Source organism: Cucurbita maxima, unplaced genomic scaffold, assembly GCF_002738345.1.
Source record: "Cucurbita maxima cultivar Rimu unplaced genomic scaffold, Cmax_1.0 Cma_Scf00039, whole genome shotgun sequence".
Taxonomy (NCBI): domain Eukaryota; kingdom Viridiplantae; phylum Streptophyta; class Magnoliopsida; order Cucurbitales; family Cucurbitaceae; genus Cucurbita; species Cucurbita maxima.
In genome coordinates this window covers 454,142-467,935 of record NW_019272055.1, presented here as the reverse complement: position 1 = coordinate 467,935, position 13,794 = coordinate 454,142, and the positions used below count along the sequence as shown (strand labels likewise).

The 13,794-nt window shown below is 38.4% G+C and overlaps 3 protein-coding genes across 3 annotated transcripts in view; 1 reads left to right on the top strand and 2 right to left on the bottom strand.

Moving 5' to 3' along the window:
* Positions 1–1,047: 1,047 nt before the first annotated feature.
* LOC111469310 (pheophorbide a oxygenase, chloroplastic) lies at positions 1,048–5,754 on the bottom strand. Its single transcript, XM_023114539.1, has 7 exons — positions 4,946–5,754; positions 4,502–4,737; positions 4,272–4,398; positions 3,415–3,551; positions 2,721–2,880; positions 2,340–2,612; positions 1,048–1,446 (listed from the first exon to the last, which is right to left on the bottom strand). Exons 1-7 carry the CDS (start codon positions 5,393–5,395, stop codon positions 1,192–1,194), a joined length of 1,638 nt encoding a protein of 545 aa, XP_022970307.1. The 5' UTR covers positions 5,396–5,754; the 3' UTR covers positions 1,048–1,191.
* Positions 5,755–7,395: 1,641 nt separating this feature from the next.
* LOC111469341 (histone H2B.7-like) lies at positions 7,396–8,116 on the bottom strand. Its single transcript, XM_023114581.1, has one exon. The coding sequence runs from the start codon at positions 8,043–8,045 to the stop codon at positions 7,617–7,619; it is 429 nt and encodes a 142-aa protein (XP_022970349.1). The 5' UTR covers positions 8,046–8,116; the 3' UTR covers positions 7,396–7,616.
* Positions 8,117–13,267: 5,151 nt separating this feature from the next.
* The window catches only part of LOC111469340 (histone H2B.7-like), a 1,383-nt gene continuing 856 nt past the window's right edge, over positions 13,268–13,794 (top strand). The window contains exon 1 of the mRNA XM_023114580.1: positions 13,268–13,782. Coding sequence (XP_022970348.1) covers positions 13,326–13,754 — 429 coding nt within the window. The 5' untranslated portion in view covers positions 13,268–13,325 and the 3' untranslated portion in view covers positions 13,755–13,782. The remainder of the gene's footprint in view (positions 13,783–13,794) is intronic.

The window sequence follows — 13,794 nt, the reverse complement described above, 5'->3', positions numbered from 1 at the left end:
TCTTAATTGATTGTTTATTAATTTAAATATTTTTATGAATGTTCTTCAACGTTCATAGTTTTTATACTTTTTGTCTGAACAAATATCTTAGTGATGATCTTTTTTCTATAAAATTGATATCTAAAGGTGTGTAATGTTTTTCAATCGATTTGGTTATTGTTTTGATTTAATCTCATTTGGACAATTTCATTTATTTTTTCATATTCATTGAATTTGTAGCAAAATTCTATACTTTTCATTACAAAACTAATAAACTAGAAAAAGATGATTATTTTATGAAAGAATGTTCGGTCTATAAAAAGCGAGATTTGTGGTTGTGGAAACTATCCATGTTAGACTTACGCACTCTTTACAATAGTATGATATTGTCCACTTTGAGAGTAAGCTTTCATGATTTTGAGTTGGGTTTCTCTAAAAGATCTCATTCTGATGAAGAGAGTATTTTTTTATTATAAATGCTTTCATGACTTTGAGTTGGACTTCTCTGAAAAATCTCATATTGATGGAGAGAGTATTCCTTCATTATAAATGTTATCATGACTTTGAGTTGGACTTCTCTAAGAGATCTCATATCACTCTAAGAGATCTCATACCAATGGAGATAGTAGTTTTTCATTATAAATGCTTTCATGACTTTTCTTGAGTAAGGTTTCTCTAGAGGATCTCATATTAATGGAGAGAGTATTCTTTCTTTATAAATGCTTTCATGACTTTGAGTATGACTTTCATCATCCAATGCTACTCTCATATCATGGAGAGAGTATTCGTTCATTAAAAATGAATGCTCTCAATATCATGGAAAAAGTATTCTTTCATTATAAATTCATTATCATTTCTTAAATTAGCCAGGACTTCCATCATTCAACATTGTCCTTTGAACAAAGTCCCCTTTAATCGAGGCTTGACTCTTTTTCTTCTAAAGTTCCACATTTTCTTCTAAGTCCTTTGTTCGACATTTGAGAATTTACCAATCTCAAACATTTTTGTTGATATTAAGATTCTAAACCTCGATTTTAATATCTAATAACCTTTTAATTCTAATAGAGGTAAATGGAAATGAACATATGAAACATATTTTAATCTAATTTTCTTGCGAAGTATTCAACTATGCATCTTTCGTGTAACTATGCCCAAGTAAAAATGCTACTTCTCTACACAACAATTTTAACTTCTCATCAGCCTCTCTCTCTGCTAATCAATCTCAGCATGAACATAGTCAATGAACACAAAATTCTTTTGAAGTTCAAAGAGAGCGTAAGCCAAACCGGCGCTTGTGAGTGCAAGAGCGGCGAGAAGAATACGCATCTGCAAAGCAGAAGGGATGCCGGCTGTGGCTGCAAACACTACTGTTGCTCCAATTAGCAGCTTTTGCAGTGTCTGAAATGTTTTATAAGCTCCTCTACATGATGAACAATGGAGTGTGTGTTGCTCAAATCTGTCCAGCATCTGTATTCGAAATATATATTAAGTGAGATAAATCAACCCATAAAAGTATAATTTCACCAACCCACACTTGCTTTCATTGCCTTTGCCTAAACGTGAGATCTCACGTCGGTTGAGGAAGAGAATGAAACAAGGGTGTGAAGGTGTGAAAACATCTGCTAACGGTGGTGTGAAGCCCAAAGAGGACAATATCTGCTAACGGTGGGTCTGGACTGTTACAAATGGTATTAGAGCCACACATCAGACGATGTGTCAGCGAGGCTGCGCTCCGAAGGGCGGTGGACACGAGGCAGTGTACCAGCAAGGACGTTGGGCTCCAAAGGGAGTGGATTGAGGGGTCCCACTTTGATTGGAGAAGGGAACGAGTGCCAAAGAAGACGTTGGGCCTCGAAGAGGGGTGGATTGTGAGATCCTATATCGATTGGGGAGGAGAACGAAACATTTTTTATAAGGGTGTGGAAACCTCTCCCTAGTAGATGCGTTTTAAAAACCTAAAAGGGAAAGTCCAAAAAGGACAATGTCTACTAACGGTGGACTTGGGCCGTTACAAATGGTATCAGAGCCACACACCGAGCGATGTGCCAGCGAGAAGGTTGAGCCCCGAAGGGAGGTGGACACGAGGCGGTGTGCCAATAAGGATGCTGGCCCTGAAAGGGGGTGGATTGTGAGATCCGCCCGAAAGGAAAAGTCCAAAGAGAACAATATTTGCTAGCGGTGGACTTAGGCCGTTACACTAAATCAACTAAACCAACATCCTTGGGTTTTTTAATTAGTTTGGTCTATGAGTTGAATCCATGTTTGGTCTACGAGTTTCCTTATCCCAGCTTCTGGATCGATCAGAAGATTCATACATATAATTTTATAACAACAATCCAGATGCTGGAAATTTTCTATACCTGACGTTTTGATAGAACTGTTGATGGCAGAGGCTGCTGGCTGCTAGCCCCAAACCATTCAGGTTGGCCCTTTCCGTGCCGCCTCAGCCAATTTCGGAACGCCAGTACCAAACGATCAGCTTGTGTTGGCGTAAATGTTATTTTAGTGTATTCTTTATTTACATCTGTGGAATCTTCCATTGACAAAAATATCTTCTCCTGACCCTGAAGAACAATCATGTCTCCATCATATACCTTATTTGACGTCCAATGCTCGTGCCACCGAGGAACCAACTAATACGAAAGAAAAAATAGTGAGTCAAACACAGTGATCCCGCAAATTATATCAGCTTGCATGATCAACAACAGTAGAGATAATGTTGATTAACACACACAGCTTACCTGCCACCAAGCAGGACCAGGCATCGAAAACTGGAAGAAGTTTCGAGCACTGCATACAATAGAACGAGTTTTTCCAGGACCCATTGGCACATTGAAGGAGCAAATCCATATTACCCATTTTTGATCGCCGACTACCGGAAGCTTTGTGTCGATCTCTACTCTGAAGAGAAGAGAAGTTTACATTAGTGTTGTTCTTTTTTTCTTAAGCTCATTCATCATATTCTCTTCTCTAAGCATCTCTACAGATTCCTCTGCCTCACACCTTCCCTAAAGTTCAATCAACTAGCATCAAAGAAGCACGGATACGAATGTGGGAAGGATTTGTATTCTTAAAAAACGAGTGATATCTATTTTGCTCTCAAAATTTATTCAAAGTCAAGTGTTCGATGCTTATCTAACAAATGTTGGACCTTCAATATACCACTAGTGTACAACACATCCGTTGCACTAACGAGTGTCCTGTCAGACAGACACACTAGCCAAACTAAAGTGACATTCTCAATAAACTTTCAGCTATTATGCTAAGCTACCCACTAATGTTTTGCTCATTGCATGAGGATCCTGATCATCATACTTGCATAAGCACGAATATTGGTATATAATATCAGAGAATACGCAAAGGATGGTTCCAACAATCTTAAGCTATGCATTATTGAAATGAGAATTGCAGGATGAAAATGAGTGAATTCCTTACTTGTTGATATAGTAACAAGGAGCAACAAACTTGGCACTGATCCTTGGGTTCCCCTTATTTGCACCGGAAAATCCCCACGGACCATTAGAATCCAACTTGAAAGGTAAAGGTTTCGCTCGATCCCGCCTCCCTGTAACCTGTGAAGATGTTTTTCTCAGGCATTGAGATTTTCAACAAAAGAAAAGTGTGATTGTAACAGCCTAAGCCCACTGCTGACAGATAGTCCTCTTTGGACTTTTCCTTTCGGGGTTCCCCACAAGGTTTTTAAAACGCATCTACTAGGGAGAGGTTTCCACACCTTTATAAATGTTTCGTTCCCCTCCTCAACCGATGTGAGATCTCACAATCTATCCCTCTTGGGGGTCCAGCATCCTCACTGGCACACCACCCGGTGTCTAGCTCTGATACCATTTGTAACAGCCCAAGCCCAGTGCTAAAAGATATTGTCCTCTTTGGGCTTTCCCTTTCAGGCTTCTCCTCAAGGTCTTTAAAACGCGTCTGCTAGGGAGAGGTTTCTACACCTTTATAAATGTTTCGTTCCCCTCTCCATCCAATATGGGATCTCATAGTGATTTTTTCGACCAAACTTTCTAGTACAGTTGGATCAGAATTTTCCTATGAAATATTCTTGTTTCGATCTTTTCCAAAGCATAGTAAATATTTAACAGCACTAGCCAGGTAGCATCGAAGTTTTTCGGTTCTTGATACGTAATATATTTTGCTTCACTGAAGCATCCCCCAGGTCTAGAAGGAACAGAAATACACAAACAAGCATAATAGTTCAATCTATAACGAAATCATTGATGGAAAATTCAAGTTTAATTGAAACAAGATCCCTCACTTCAGCCCTCCCTTACCTTGTGATGAGCAAAATCAATGTGGGAAGGATCCGAGACGTTCTCCATTAGCGTATCATAACCATAAAATAGATCCCTCTGAATCGTAACCGATGAGAACTCAGGCTTATAAAAGTCATCAGGGAGCCTAGACAATGAAGGATTGATCAATCATGGTGAAGTGCTATCACTGTGAAAACTACAAATCAAGACGAATACACAAAAAGAACTGCAAATCCCGAATCGAATACCTTGGAGGTGTGGTGGCATTGGCTCTTTCCCAACCATTCTCATCCGGCCAAACGAAAAGGAGGCCTTGAGACACCATAGTAGGGAACCTTGTAGCACACGCTCTAGGCGACTGATGAGCCCGAGATTCTGGGCCTTCTGATGATGCCTGAGGGATCTTAACACAAGATCCACACCCATCAAAGGACCATCCATGGTATGAACACTGCAAATTGCCATCTTCATCTATACGCCCTTCCTAAAAAATAACATTAACGCGTCAAAGTAAGCAAGATTTCATCATACTAACTATCTTCTGTTCATCAGACTAAACTATCTTCTGTTTATTCAAGGAAAATTTGCAAAAAATCAAAACTCTGTGCATAAAATTCTTTAGTTCTTCCCATTTTATCAAGAACAGCAGCTTCACAAAGCTAAAAAATGGAAGAACAAGTCAGGAAGCTTACAGACAAAGGAGCTAGGCGATGAGGGCACTTATCATCAAAAGCAACCCACTCGCTTCTTGATTTATCAAACCAAAGAACAATATCTCTTCCCAGAAGCTGAAACGGTGTTGGCAAAGCAGGGTCCAAATCTTCAATCAGGGAAACAGGGTACCAATTATCCCTCCATGAAAACGGCGAAGACGAGCTCTCATTGCCCAATTCAACTACTTCCACTTCATCCAAATTCTCCGCCTCAGATTTCTCGGAATCCACCGTCGATGGCGGTGTTGGAGGAGCAGCCACACGAACAGGCCGGATAGCCGATGCCCTAATGTGCGATTTTCTCGACAGAAAATTAGGGTTTCGATCCGATACAATTACAGACGGAACTATTCTGAGAGATTTCACATGATTTAACGAAGATGTAATAAGAGTAGCAGAAACAGCAGATGTAGCGATCGAAAGAGCCATTAAAGAAAAACAATCAACACAGAGAATCAAATTCGTAACAAATCTGGATCAAATAAGAACAGGTTGCGTACACGTTTGGAGCTGAAATTTCCAGGACTCTCATCTAGAAACAAAACGAAGTTTCTTTCGGAGCAAACGCAATCGGAGGGAGAGGATTGGAGGGGTTTCAAACAGGGTTTTGGCGATGGATGAATCATGTCCACAGATTTAGAGAAGCGTTTAAAAAGTGGAGAATTGAGGATTGATGGAGAAAGATCAGCGTGTAGCGATGATGGTGGGACAGGAAATTTGAGAATTCTCACGAGAGAATGTGGAAATTTTTCATTCGATTGTTCCAATCTACAGAGGAAAATACAGATTTGTTTGTGGAGATTGTTTGGATTTTTGTTGATCATCCAATGCATTTCACGACTAAGCAACATCAAGTCTTTGGAGCTTAATTGGTATGGCTACAATGTCAAAATTAATCGATTAAAGTCAAAGGAACAATCTTGACCACGTTGTTCTAGTCAACTAGAGATATTATATTGATAAAAATAAATGCTACTATGATAATTAACCAATTAAAAAGGGGAAGAGAGAGAGAGAGGGAATGTCACAAAATAGATTAAAAATTATATATAGTTAATAATTTGTTCAATCTCATTTAAAGATGCTTTCCTGTCTCTATCTCTGTCCCCAATTTTAATATCAATTCTCGTAAAATTTCTCATTTTATTTTAGTAGCATTTGAGCAAGCAGGTGTTAACTTACTATCACGTCTTTCATTTTTATCAAATAACGTCAACTAGTTTCAAATACTAACTATTTTTTTTTTATTTTATGAGCTAAAAGTGTTTCTTTTAAAATAGTTGGACCAAACAAACACGACCCTAAATTTCATGGACTATAAGTGTATTTTGCCTAGTTTGTATGGAAATCTGTAACTCCTCTTTTGAACCGCACCCATCAAGGCGCATGATGCAACAAAAAGAGTTATGGTGCAGAAAATTTCTCACTACGGCCTTTCGTAGGAGTTTGGGCCGTGTCTCAATCCAAGTGTGGCTGATCATACTCTCGAACCAACTACTTATTATCATCTTGGTAAGCTATTGTCTCACCAACTAGCTAATCAGATGTGAGTCCCTTCTTGAACGAATTCTTCCTTTTGCTCCTGGTATTAGCAATCATTTCTAGCTGTGTTCCTTACTCACCTATCTACCACAGTAAACACCATTTTCCATCCGACTTGCACTAGGTTAGGTGATTGGCAATTGGAGGGGAGGGCTAATTGGAGTCGGAGACATATGGTCAATAAAATAGTTGAAGTTGTATGCTAAGGGCTAAAACTGGTTCAGGTGAAGCATCAGCCGTATCCACAACTGTTCTTAGTATGTAGCATGAGCGGACGAGGATTTAACAAACCCAACAACTGCGCTCAACAAATGGTTAATTCCTCTCCCTAAGATTGCTCCAACTAGCACATAAGATGCTCCAAAATGGCCATGTGACCCAGCTTAACTTCTGGATCGATGGGGCTCTGTTCATTGTTTGAAGGCAGGAGTGCAACAATTCCTCACCGCCAATCAAGATTTATGCCTATGCCTATGGGTTTGACACCCATATCACCAAATGGAAGATATGCCAAACTCAGTGTGCAGTGGTTTGTTTGGGTGAATCCTATAGGCATCATAGAACAATCTTGCAAGTCTATGGAGTAACATAGAGTTTCAACTAACAAAACAGATGGCCAATCGACAGTCTGTTCAATCACTTGCACATTCATGCAAGAAATCTAAGAGCAAATGATTCACACTGGAGTCTGAACTGAGAAGATCAAAGACAAACTAAGCTGATTATAGGCTGGACCAAAGTTTCAAGTTGAGAAACCAACAATAAAGACAGGTATGAGGAATATTGATCGGGATCGTGACAGTCTATGCACTACAAGACTATACTAGTATACCATCAAGGCGATGAATCTGTTCAACTTGATCATAGAAACATAATAAACCGTAGAATGAGTTGCAATGAGATTAAATGTCTGGTACAAACTCAAAAATACAAACTCGAAGTACAAATTAGGTCAAGTCTATAGAGATCCAGAATACAATCTAAACAATGTGGCCAGAATCAAGTAAGTCACAAACGAAATCACGTTATATAAATCGATTCTCGTTCACTTAACAATTTCGAAGAGTCGTGCCGCTTTTAACACGAGAAAACCCTAATATTCATCAGTCTAAGAGCTAGTAAATTTGGTAACAGCCTTGGTACCCTCGGAGACGGCGTGTTTGGCCAACTCACCAGGAAGAACAAGGCGCACGGCCGTTTGGATCTCCCGAGAGGTGATGGTCGGCTTCTTGTTGTAGCGAGCGAGTTTGGAGGATTCCTGAGCGAGTTTCTCAAAAATGTCGTTGATGAAACTGTTCATAATCCCCATGGCCTTGCTGGAGATTCCGATATCAGGATGAACTTGCTTGAGAACCTTAAAGATGTAGATCTTGTAAGTCTCGATGCTCTTCTTAGCCTTCTTCTTCTTCTTGTCAGAGGCGTCTTTGGGAAGCTTCTTCTCGGCTCTCGGCTTCTTCTCCGCCGGAGCCTTCTCAGCCTTCTTCTCCTCCGCCGCTGGCTTCTTCTCGGCAGGCTTCTTCTCAGCCTTTGGCGCCATTGCTAAGGTACTGAAGAATTTGGAGATTACTGAGAGACGGACTTCTTAAGATAGCAAATAGTGAGTTCTGTTGATCTGGTCGAGGGACTTGATATTTATGGATGGAGACAGCGCGAAATGATTGGTTAAATTTTTTTGACGCGGATCAGTGACGTGGACGGTTGAGATTGCGTTATCGAGGTTCGACGAATTTCGTTGCAGTCAAAAATTTTCAAGGACTTAATTTTAGCGGGCTCTGTTTCGCGGGTCCTTTTATTATTTATTTAAACAATTTTTAATGGATAAACATTTTTAAAATAAGTTCTTTTTTAAAATAATACGATTAAAAAAAATGATATTTAAAACAAAACATAAATACATTTTATTTATAAATTTAAAATTTAGTTCTAATTAACGGAGTGACATTCACTCCGATTCAATTCCATTCTTGATCCGTTCCTTCTTAAAATAGGAATAAGTAAAAATATTCCGTAAGTAACTTACTTGCCGTCTCTTAACCGTGTCTTTAAGGTATTTTAGAGTGTCCCACTGTCATATTCTTGTTCTTAACCCGAAAACTTTTATCTTTAGTTTCTATTCTGAGTTCTTGTCGTGATCTTGTCCAAGGATTTTGGAACTGGTTCTAAATTCTTTATCTTGGTTCCGATCTAAGGACCTTAGTTCTGAGGTTCTGGGTTCTTAATCTTGAAAACTTAGATATTGATCCATGTTCTAGTCCTTAACCGTAATTATTAGTCCTTATCATTAATCTTGTTCTTATTTCTCATTTTGTTCCCTGAGACACCTCCCTAGGATTTAAAGTACGAGACATGAACCTAACAACCTATGTCCAAGGCTTCTTACTTTCCAAACGATGTAGTCTGAAAACCTACATCTAAGACTTTTTACATTCCAAGCGAAGTAGTTTAAGTCATGAACATGTTGTACCATAGAAGGTCTAGAAGTTTCTTGAGTTTCTAAGTCTGATGACCTTTGTTCTTTATTCTTGAGTGATACCTAGCATTCTTCTTGTCTTAGCAGAATTAGGGCTTGTGTGTAATCCTCCTTGGTTCTAGTCCCTTCAGCATTTTCTTAGTTCTTAGATTCTTAAGTTCTTGCTCGAAGGGTATTCTTGAGTCATAAATCTTGACTTATTTTCTTAAACTCAATTCCAAGTCGTGAATGTTTCATAGTATCGTGCTTAAGTCATTTAAAGTATCATAAACATCGCAACATACGCTTGAACATTCTAGAGATACCGTGAATCTTGTTCAGGGGCCCATTAAGGTAGTCTTGTCTTTTTCTTAAAGGCCACGTTGTAAGGAAGGACTAGAGATTGATTTCATACCTTCTTGTGGATCGTAGCTCAAGATATTCACCGTAAGAGTTTGCCAGAAAACATGTTTCTCATCTTAGCTAAACCGAAAAATTCTCGTTGGTAGGGATGTTTTAGACCTTATCCAACCTTATTTCCTTCGTGATATCTTCGTTATCTTACCCTCAAGTTTAAGAAATGAATTTGGAAGGATGAATTCACATGAGGCTCCCAATTTCTTAATTCTTCCTCTCGACTTCTTAACCATATTTATGTAGAAATGAAGGTTCATTGGACCGCACGATGGGGACCTCATCGGACCCAAAACTCTTCTTCTCATCTCCACAAAACTACTGGGATTGGTTTCACCCAATGAGATGGTCGGTAGGGGATGAATTTTGGATTACCCCTAATCTTACTTAAAACAAACCTAATAACGGTTTATTCGATCACCCTCGATCATAATCTCCATCGTTTTCGAAATGTAGGAAGTTCTTTGAGAAATTCAGATCTAATTCATCTATCTAAGCTTCTTGGAAGTTCTCAAAGTTTTGAGCGATTCTCTTACATGTCACGAACTATGTCGCCATGAGGCTGTACCATATTCACCAAGGACAACCATCATGAGTCAACTACCTGTGTAGTCTCAAGTCTCATTTTAGTAACGGTTCATGATATTGTGGCCTCAACCTCGGTCCGTTCCTACACTCATCCTGACAATTACTTGTGTAGTTCCAAGTCCTAAATCCCAACCCCTATGTACACATATAGATGATTATTTTACGTTGTAATGTAATTATCGTGCATCTATATATGCAATTACTAAAATTTTCATGCACACAAATTAGACTCATATAATGTAATTTTAGCTTAAAAAGAGGCAAACGGGAGTAAATGAAAACATAAGCATAAAGAATAATCAAGTCCAACTCAACCATTGATCAAACTGGTTGACTGAAGTTGAATTGTGAACGAACAAGATCGTTTATTGAACCAACCTAGTGTAACATCTGGAGCTTTAAGAAATAAATAAAAAATTAAAGAAAAGCTACAATCATGGGTACACGCATTTTGAGGAAATACCCGCCTTGTCTGAGCTCGATTAATATTGAACTATTAGCATCATTTAAGGATGAATTGAGCATGAAAATGGATAGGTAAGCCTATGATTACGAACTAGTGATGGTTTAGCTCGATCGCATGTTTTAGGACTTCCGCAATGTAGACTTTGACTCTAATTGATTTGAATGTTTCGTTTAAGTTATGACATGTTATGATTTACCATACTGTGCTTGATATGTATGTATTTTGTGCGGATATGTATGATTTAATATCATTTATACGCATAGGTGCATGTTATGAGGTTGAAATACTTGTTTGTATCGTGATTGATGTATGGACTAGATGCTATGTGAGCTGAAGGATGTGTATGACATGTTAGTGAGCTATAGCCTATGTGTTATCTTTATTTTGTCCTTGAGCCACGTTTAGGGTTTGCTATGATTACATGGGTTGATTAAGTCTATGTAGGGATGATTGGGTCGCAAATCATGAACTCACCTCAACTAGTGAGGGTTTACTTAGCACGTGTGAATGTGATGTCACCTACTTAGAATCCGTGACACGTAAAAAGTTCTACTTAGGTAGCTTCGATTGTACTTAGTGGGGAGCCTATTTTGCACTACTCTAGCCTGTAAAGACATAAGGATAGGGAGTTTTTTGGGTGCCATTAGGGGAGCTTTTGGCTAACGCTCAATAGTAGGCACATATGAAAATATCAGGAGACTGAGAGGTTACCTATAGCAAGCTACGACTTTTCAGTGCCTATTAAATTTCCCTGGAGCCCAATTTATATTGGGGCACTCAAACTTATGCATAGAAAGTGTGATGACCGGTCGAACCATGGAACGTAGAAAATGAGAAGCTGTGTGTCACGGTCATGCTCATCCAGGGCGTGTTGCCCATGGCCGCATGACCATGGCAAGCCAAACCCTTGTCATGTCTTTTCATTCTAGTGTTTTTACTTTTGTAGTTCTAGGGCGTATGACGCCTCAAAAATATCATGTCTAGGCCTGCCAAACATGAAATGCATCATAATGTACTATAGGGGGATATGACTAGTTGTCAACTTCTCCCTACCCAAGATTATATATGTTAAGCCGTTGTTATCTCTCTCTTGCTTGCTTATATAACGTCTCTTTCAAAAATCTCTCTCTACCCTCGTTTTCTAAAACCTTCTTTTAAAACCGAGTCTAGAGGCTCGATCATACGTTGTTTGGCCGTAGGCGACACAAGAACAAATTAGCTTAGCTCACTTGTCGTTGGAAAGTGAGTGCCGCACAATCGCTAGTCCGCTGCCTTTTAAAAATGCGATTGTGTCATTGTGCACCCTGAAAACCCAAATACGCTCTGATTAGTGACCTACACCCTTGGAGTAAAAGTAAGTATATGATTCTTAAGAGTCTGAGAGGGCTATAAATAAACTTGATCTATGGAATTAGCCTACTTTAGGACCTTGGTTGAGCACATAGCTTAAGAAACACTAAATAGGAGAAGTTTCGATGAGAGCCTACAAATATATGCCTACTAAGTACTTTTTATACTCATTCATGCTATTTTTTATTTATATATGGATCATTCGATAGCAAGAACGTGTGGGGCCATATGGTAGCAAGGGGACCTCTGAATCGAGTCATCTTCTATTATGCATTTTTAATATTATTTTATTGTCATCTCAAAAACTTGTTGTTTTGTAAACGGTTCTTTCTCTTTATAGACATGTTTTGTACTTGTGATACTTTTTATGTCCGTTTATTGTTTAAGTTTGACTTTAATTTTCTGTGTTCTTCATTTGTTGTTCTTGAATACACGTAGCTATCTAATATACTTCAATGAAAATGTAAAGATATTTCAATTCCTGTCAAATTGAAGAATAATGAAACTTCATTGTTGTAATCTTTTGATGGATCATAATTTAGAGTTATAACGTTTATTTTGATGTATTTTAAGGCTTATTCAGATGGTGGATAATTATGTATACATAGTAGCTAATTATAGTCATAAAATATGAAATTTACAGACTATTATAATGACTCAAGTAAGGTAAAGGTTTTATTTTGAGCTACATGAGTCATGTATATTATCATTGCAAAGGAGACAGGAGAAATGTAGTAAAATGAGCATTTCTGCTTGACTAAGTTTCTTTGCAATTCAATGCAATTTATGTTGCATGTAGAATCATTCAAGCTTGACATAATCAAAATCTTGTTTGTGGAGTGATTCAAATCTCAAACAAGTGTTATTGACTTAGATATTTAATCAACAACGTAGTCTGAATCTTACTATCCTTACAGTGATTTCATACTAGAAACCTACAAAAATAGGTTGTTACATCTAGACTATTCATTGAAACGAATTAGCATGCCCAAACCAAACTGCCTTCAACCACTGCTATCTACTGTTTTTGCATGAAGTCATTATCGATTAACGGTTTTTTAAAAGTTTATCTAATACAATAAATTTAAAAGTTTATGAGTATTTTTTAACGGTTTGAGTTTGAGTTTGAATTTGAATTTGAATTTTTTAACAATGATAACATAATTTTTTTCATGCAAATAAATAAAGAATACTAAAATTATATATTTTAAAGTACATAAATACAAAGTTAAGTTTATTTGCTACCAAATCCCCGACATATTTTAAGCTTTCAAAAATGACCCGCGAAACTGAAATTTTTCAAAAGAAGCCCAAAAAGGAAAGACACGAACCTAAAATTCAAATCGGTCGCCAAAACCAGCCATAAAATCAACCGCGGCCGTCAGATACACATTCTCAAATCTTCACCGTCCACGTCACTAATCCGCGTCTAAACAAAACTAGCCAATCACATCACTCCGTCCTCATCTATAAATACCAACAACCCTCCTCAATTCCCAAACCTACTACTCTTACAATCTCATAGCAATTTCGAAACATCACAGCAATTAATGGCGCCAAAGGCCGAGAAGAAACCCGCCGAGAAGAAGCCGGCAGCGGAGGAGAAGAAGGCGGAGAAGGCACCAGCGGAGAAGAAGCCGAGAGCCGAGAAGAAGCTGCCCAAAGACGCCGCTGATAAGAAGAAAAAGAGAGCCAAGAAGAGCATCGAAACTTACAAGATCTATATCTTTAAAGTACTCAAGCAAGTTCATCCTGATATCGGAATCTCCAGCAAAGCCATGGGGATTATGAACAGTTTCATCAACGACATCTTTGAGAAGCTCGCTCAGGAATCGTCGAAACTTGCTCGCTACAACAAGAAGCCGACCATTACCTCTCGAGAGATCCAAACGGCGGTACGCCTTGTTCTTCCTGGTGAATTGGCTAAACACGCCGTCTCTGAAGGTACTAAGGCGGTTACCAAGTTTACTAGCTCTTAGATTCATAGAGATTAGGGTTTTTTTTTTTTTTTTTTTTTTT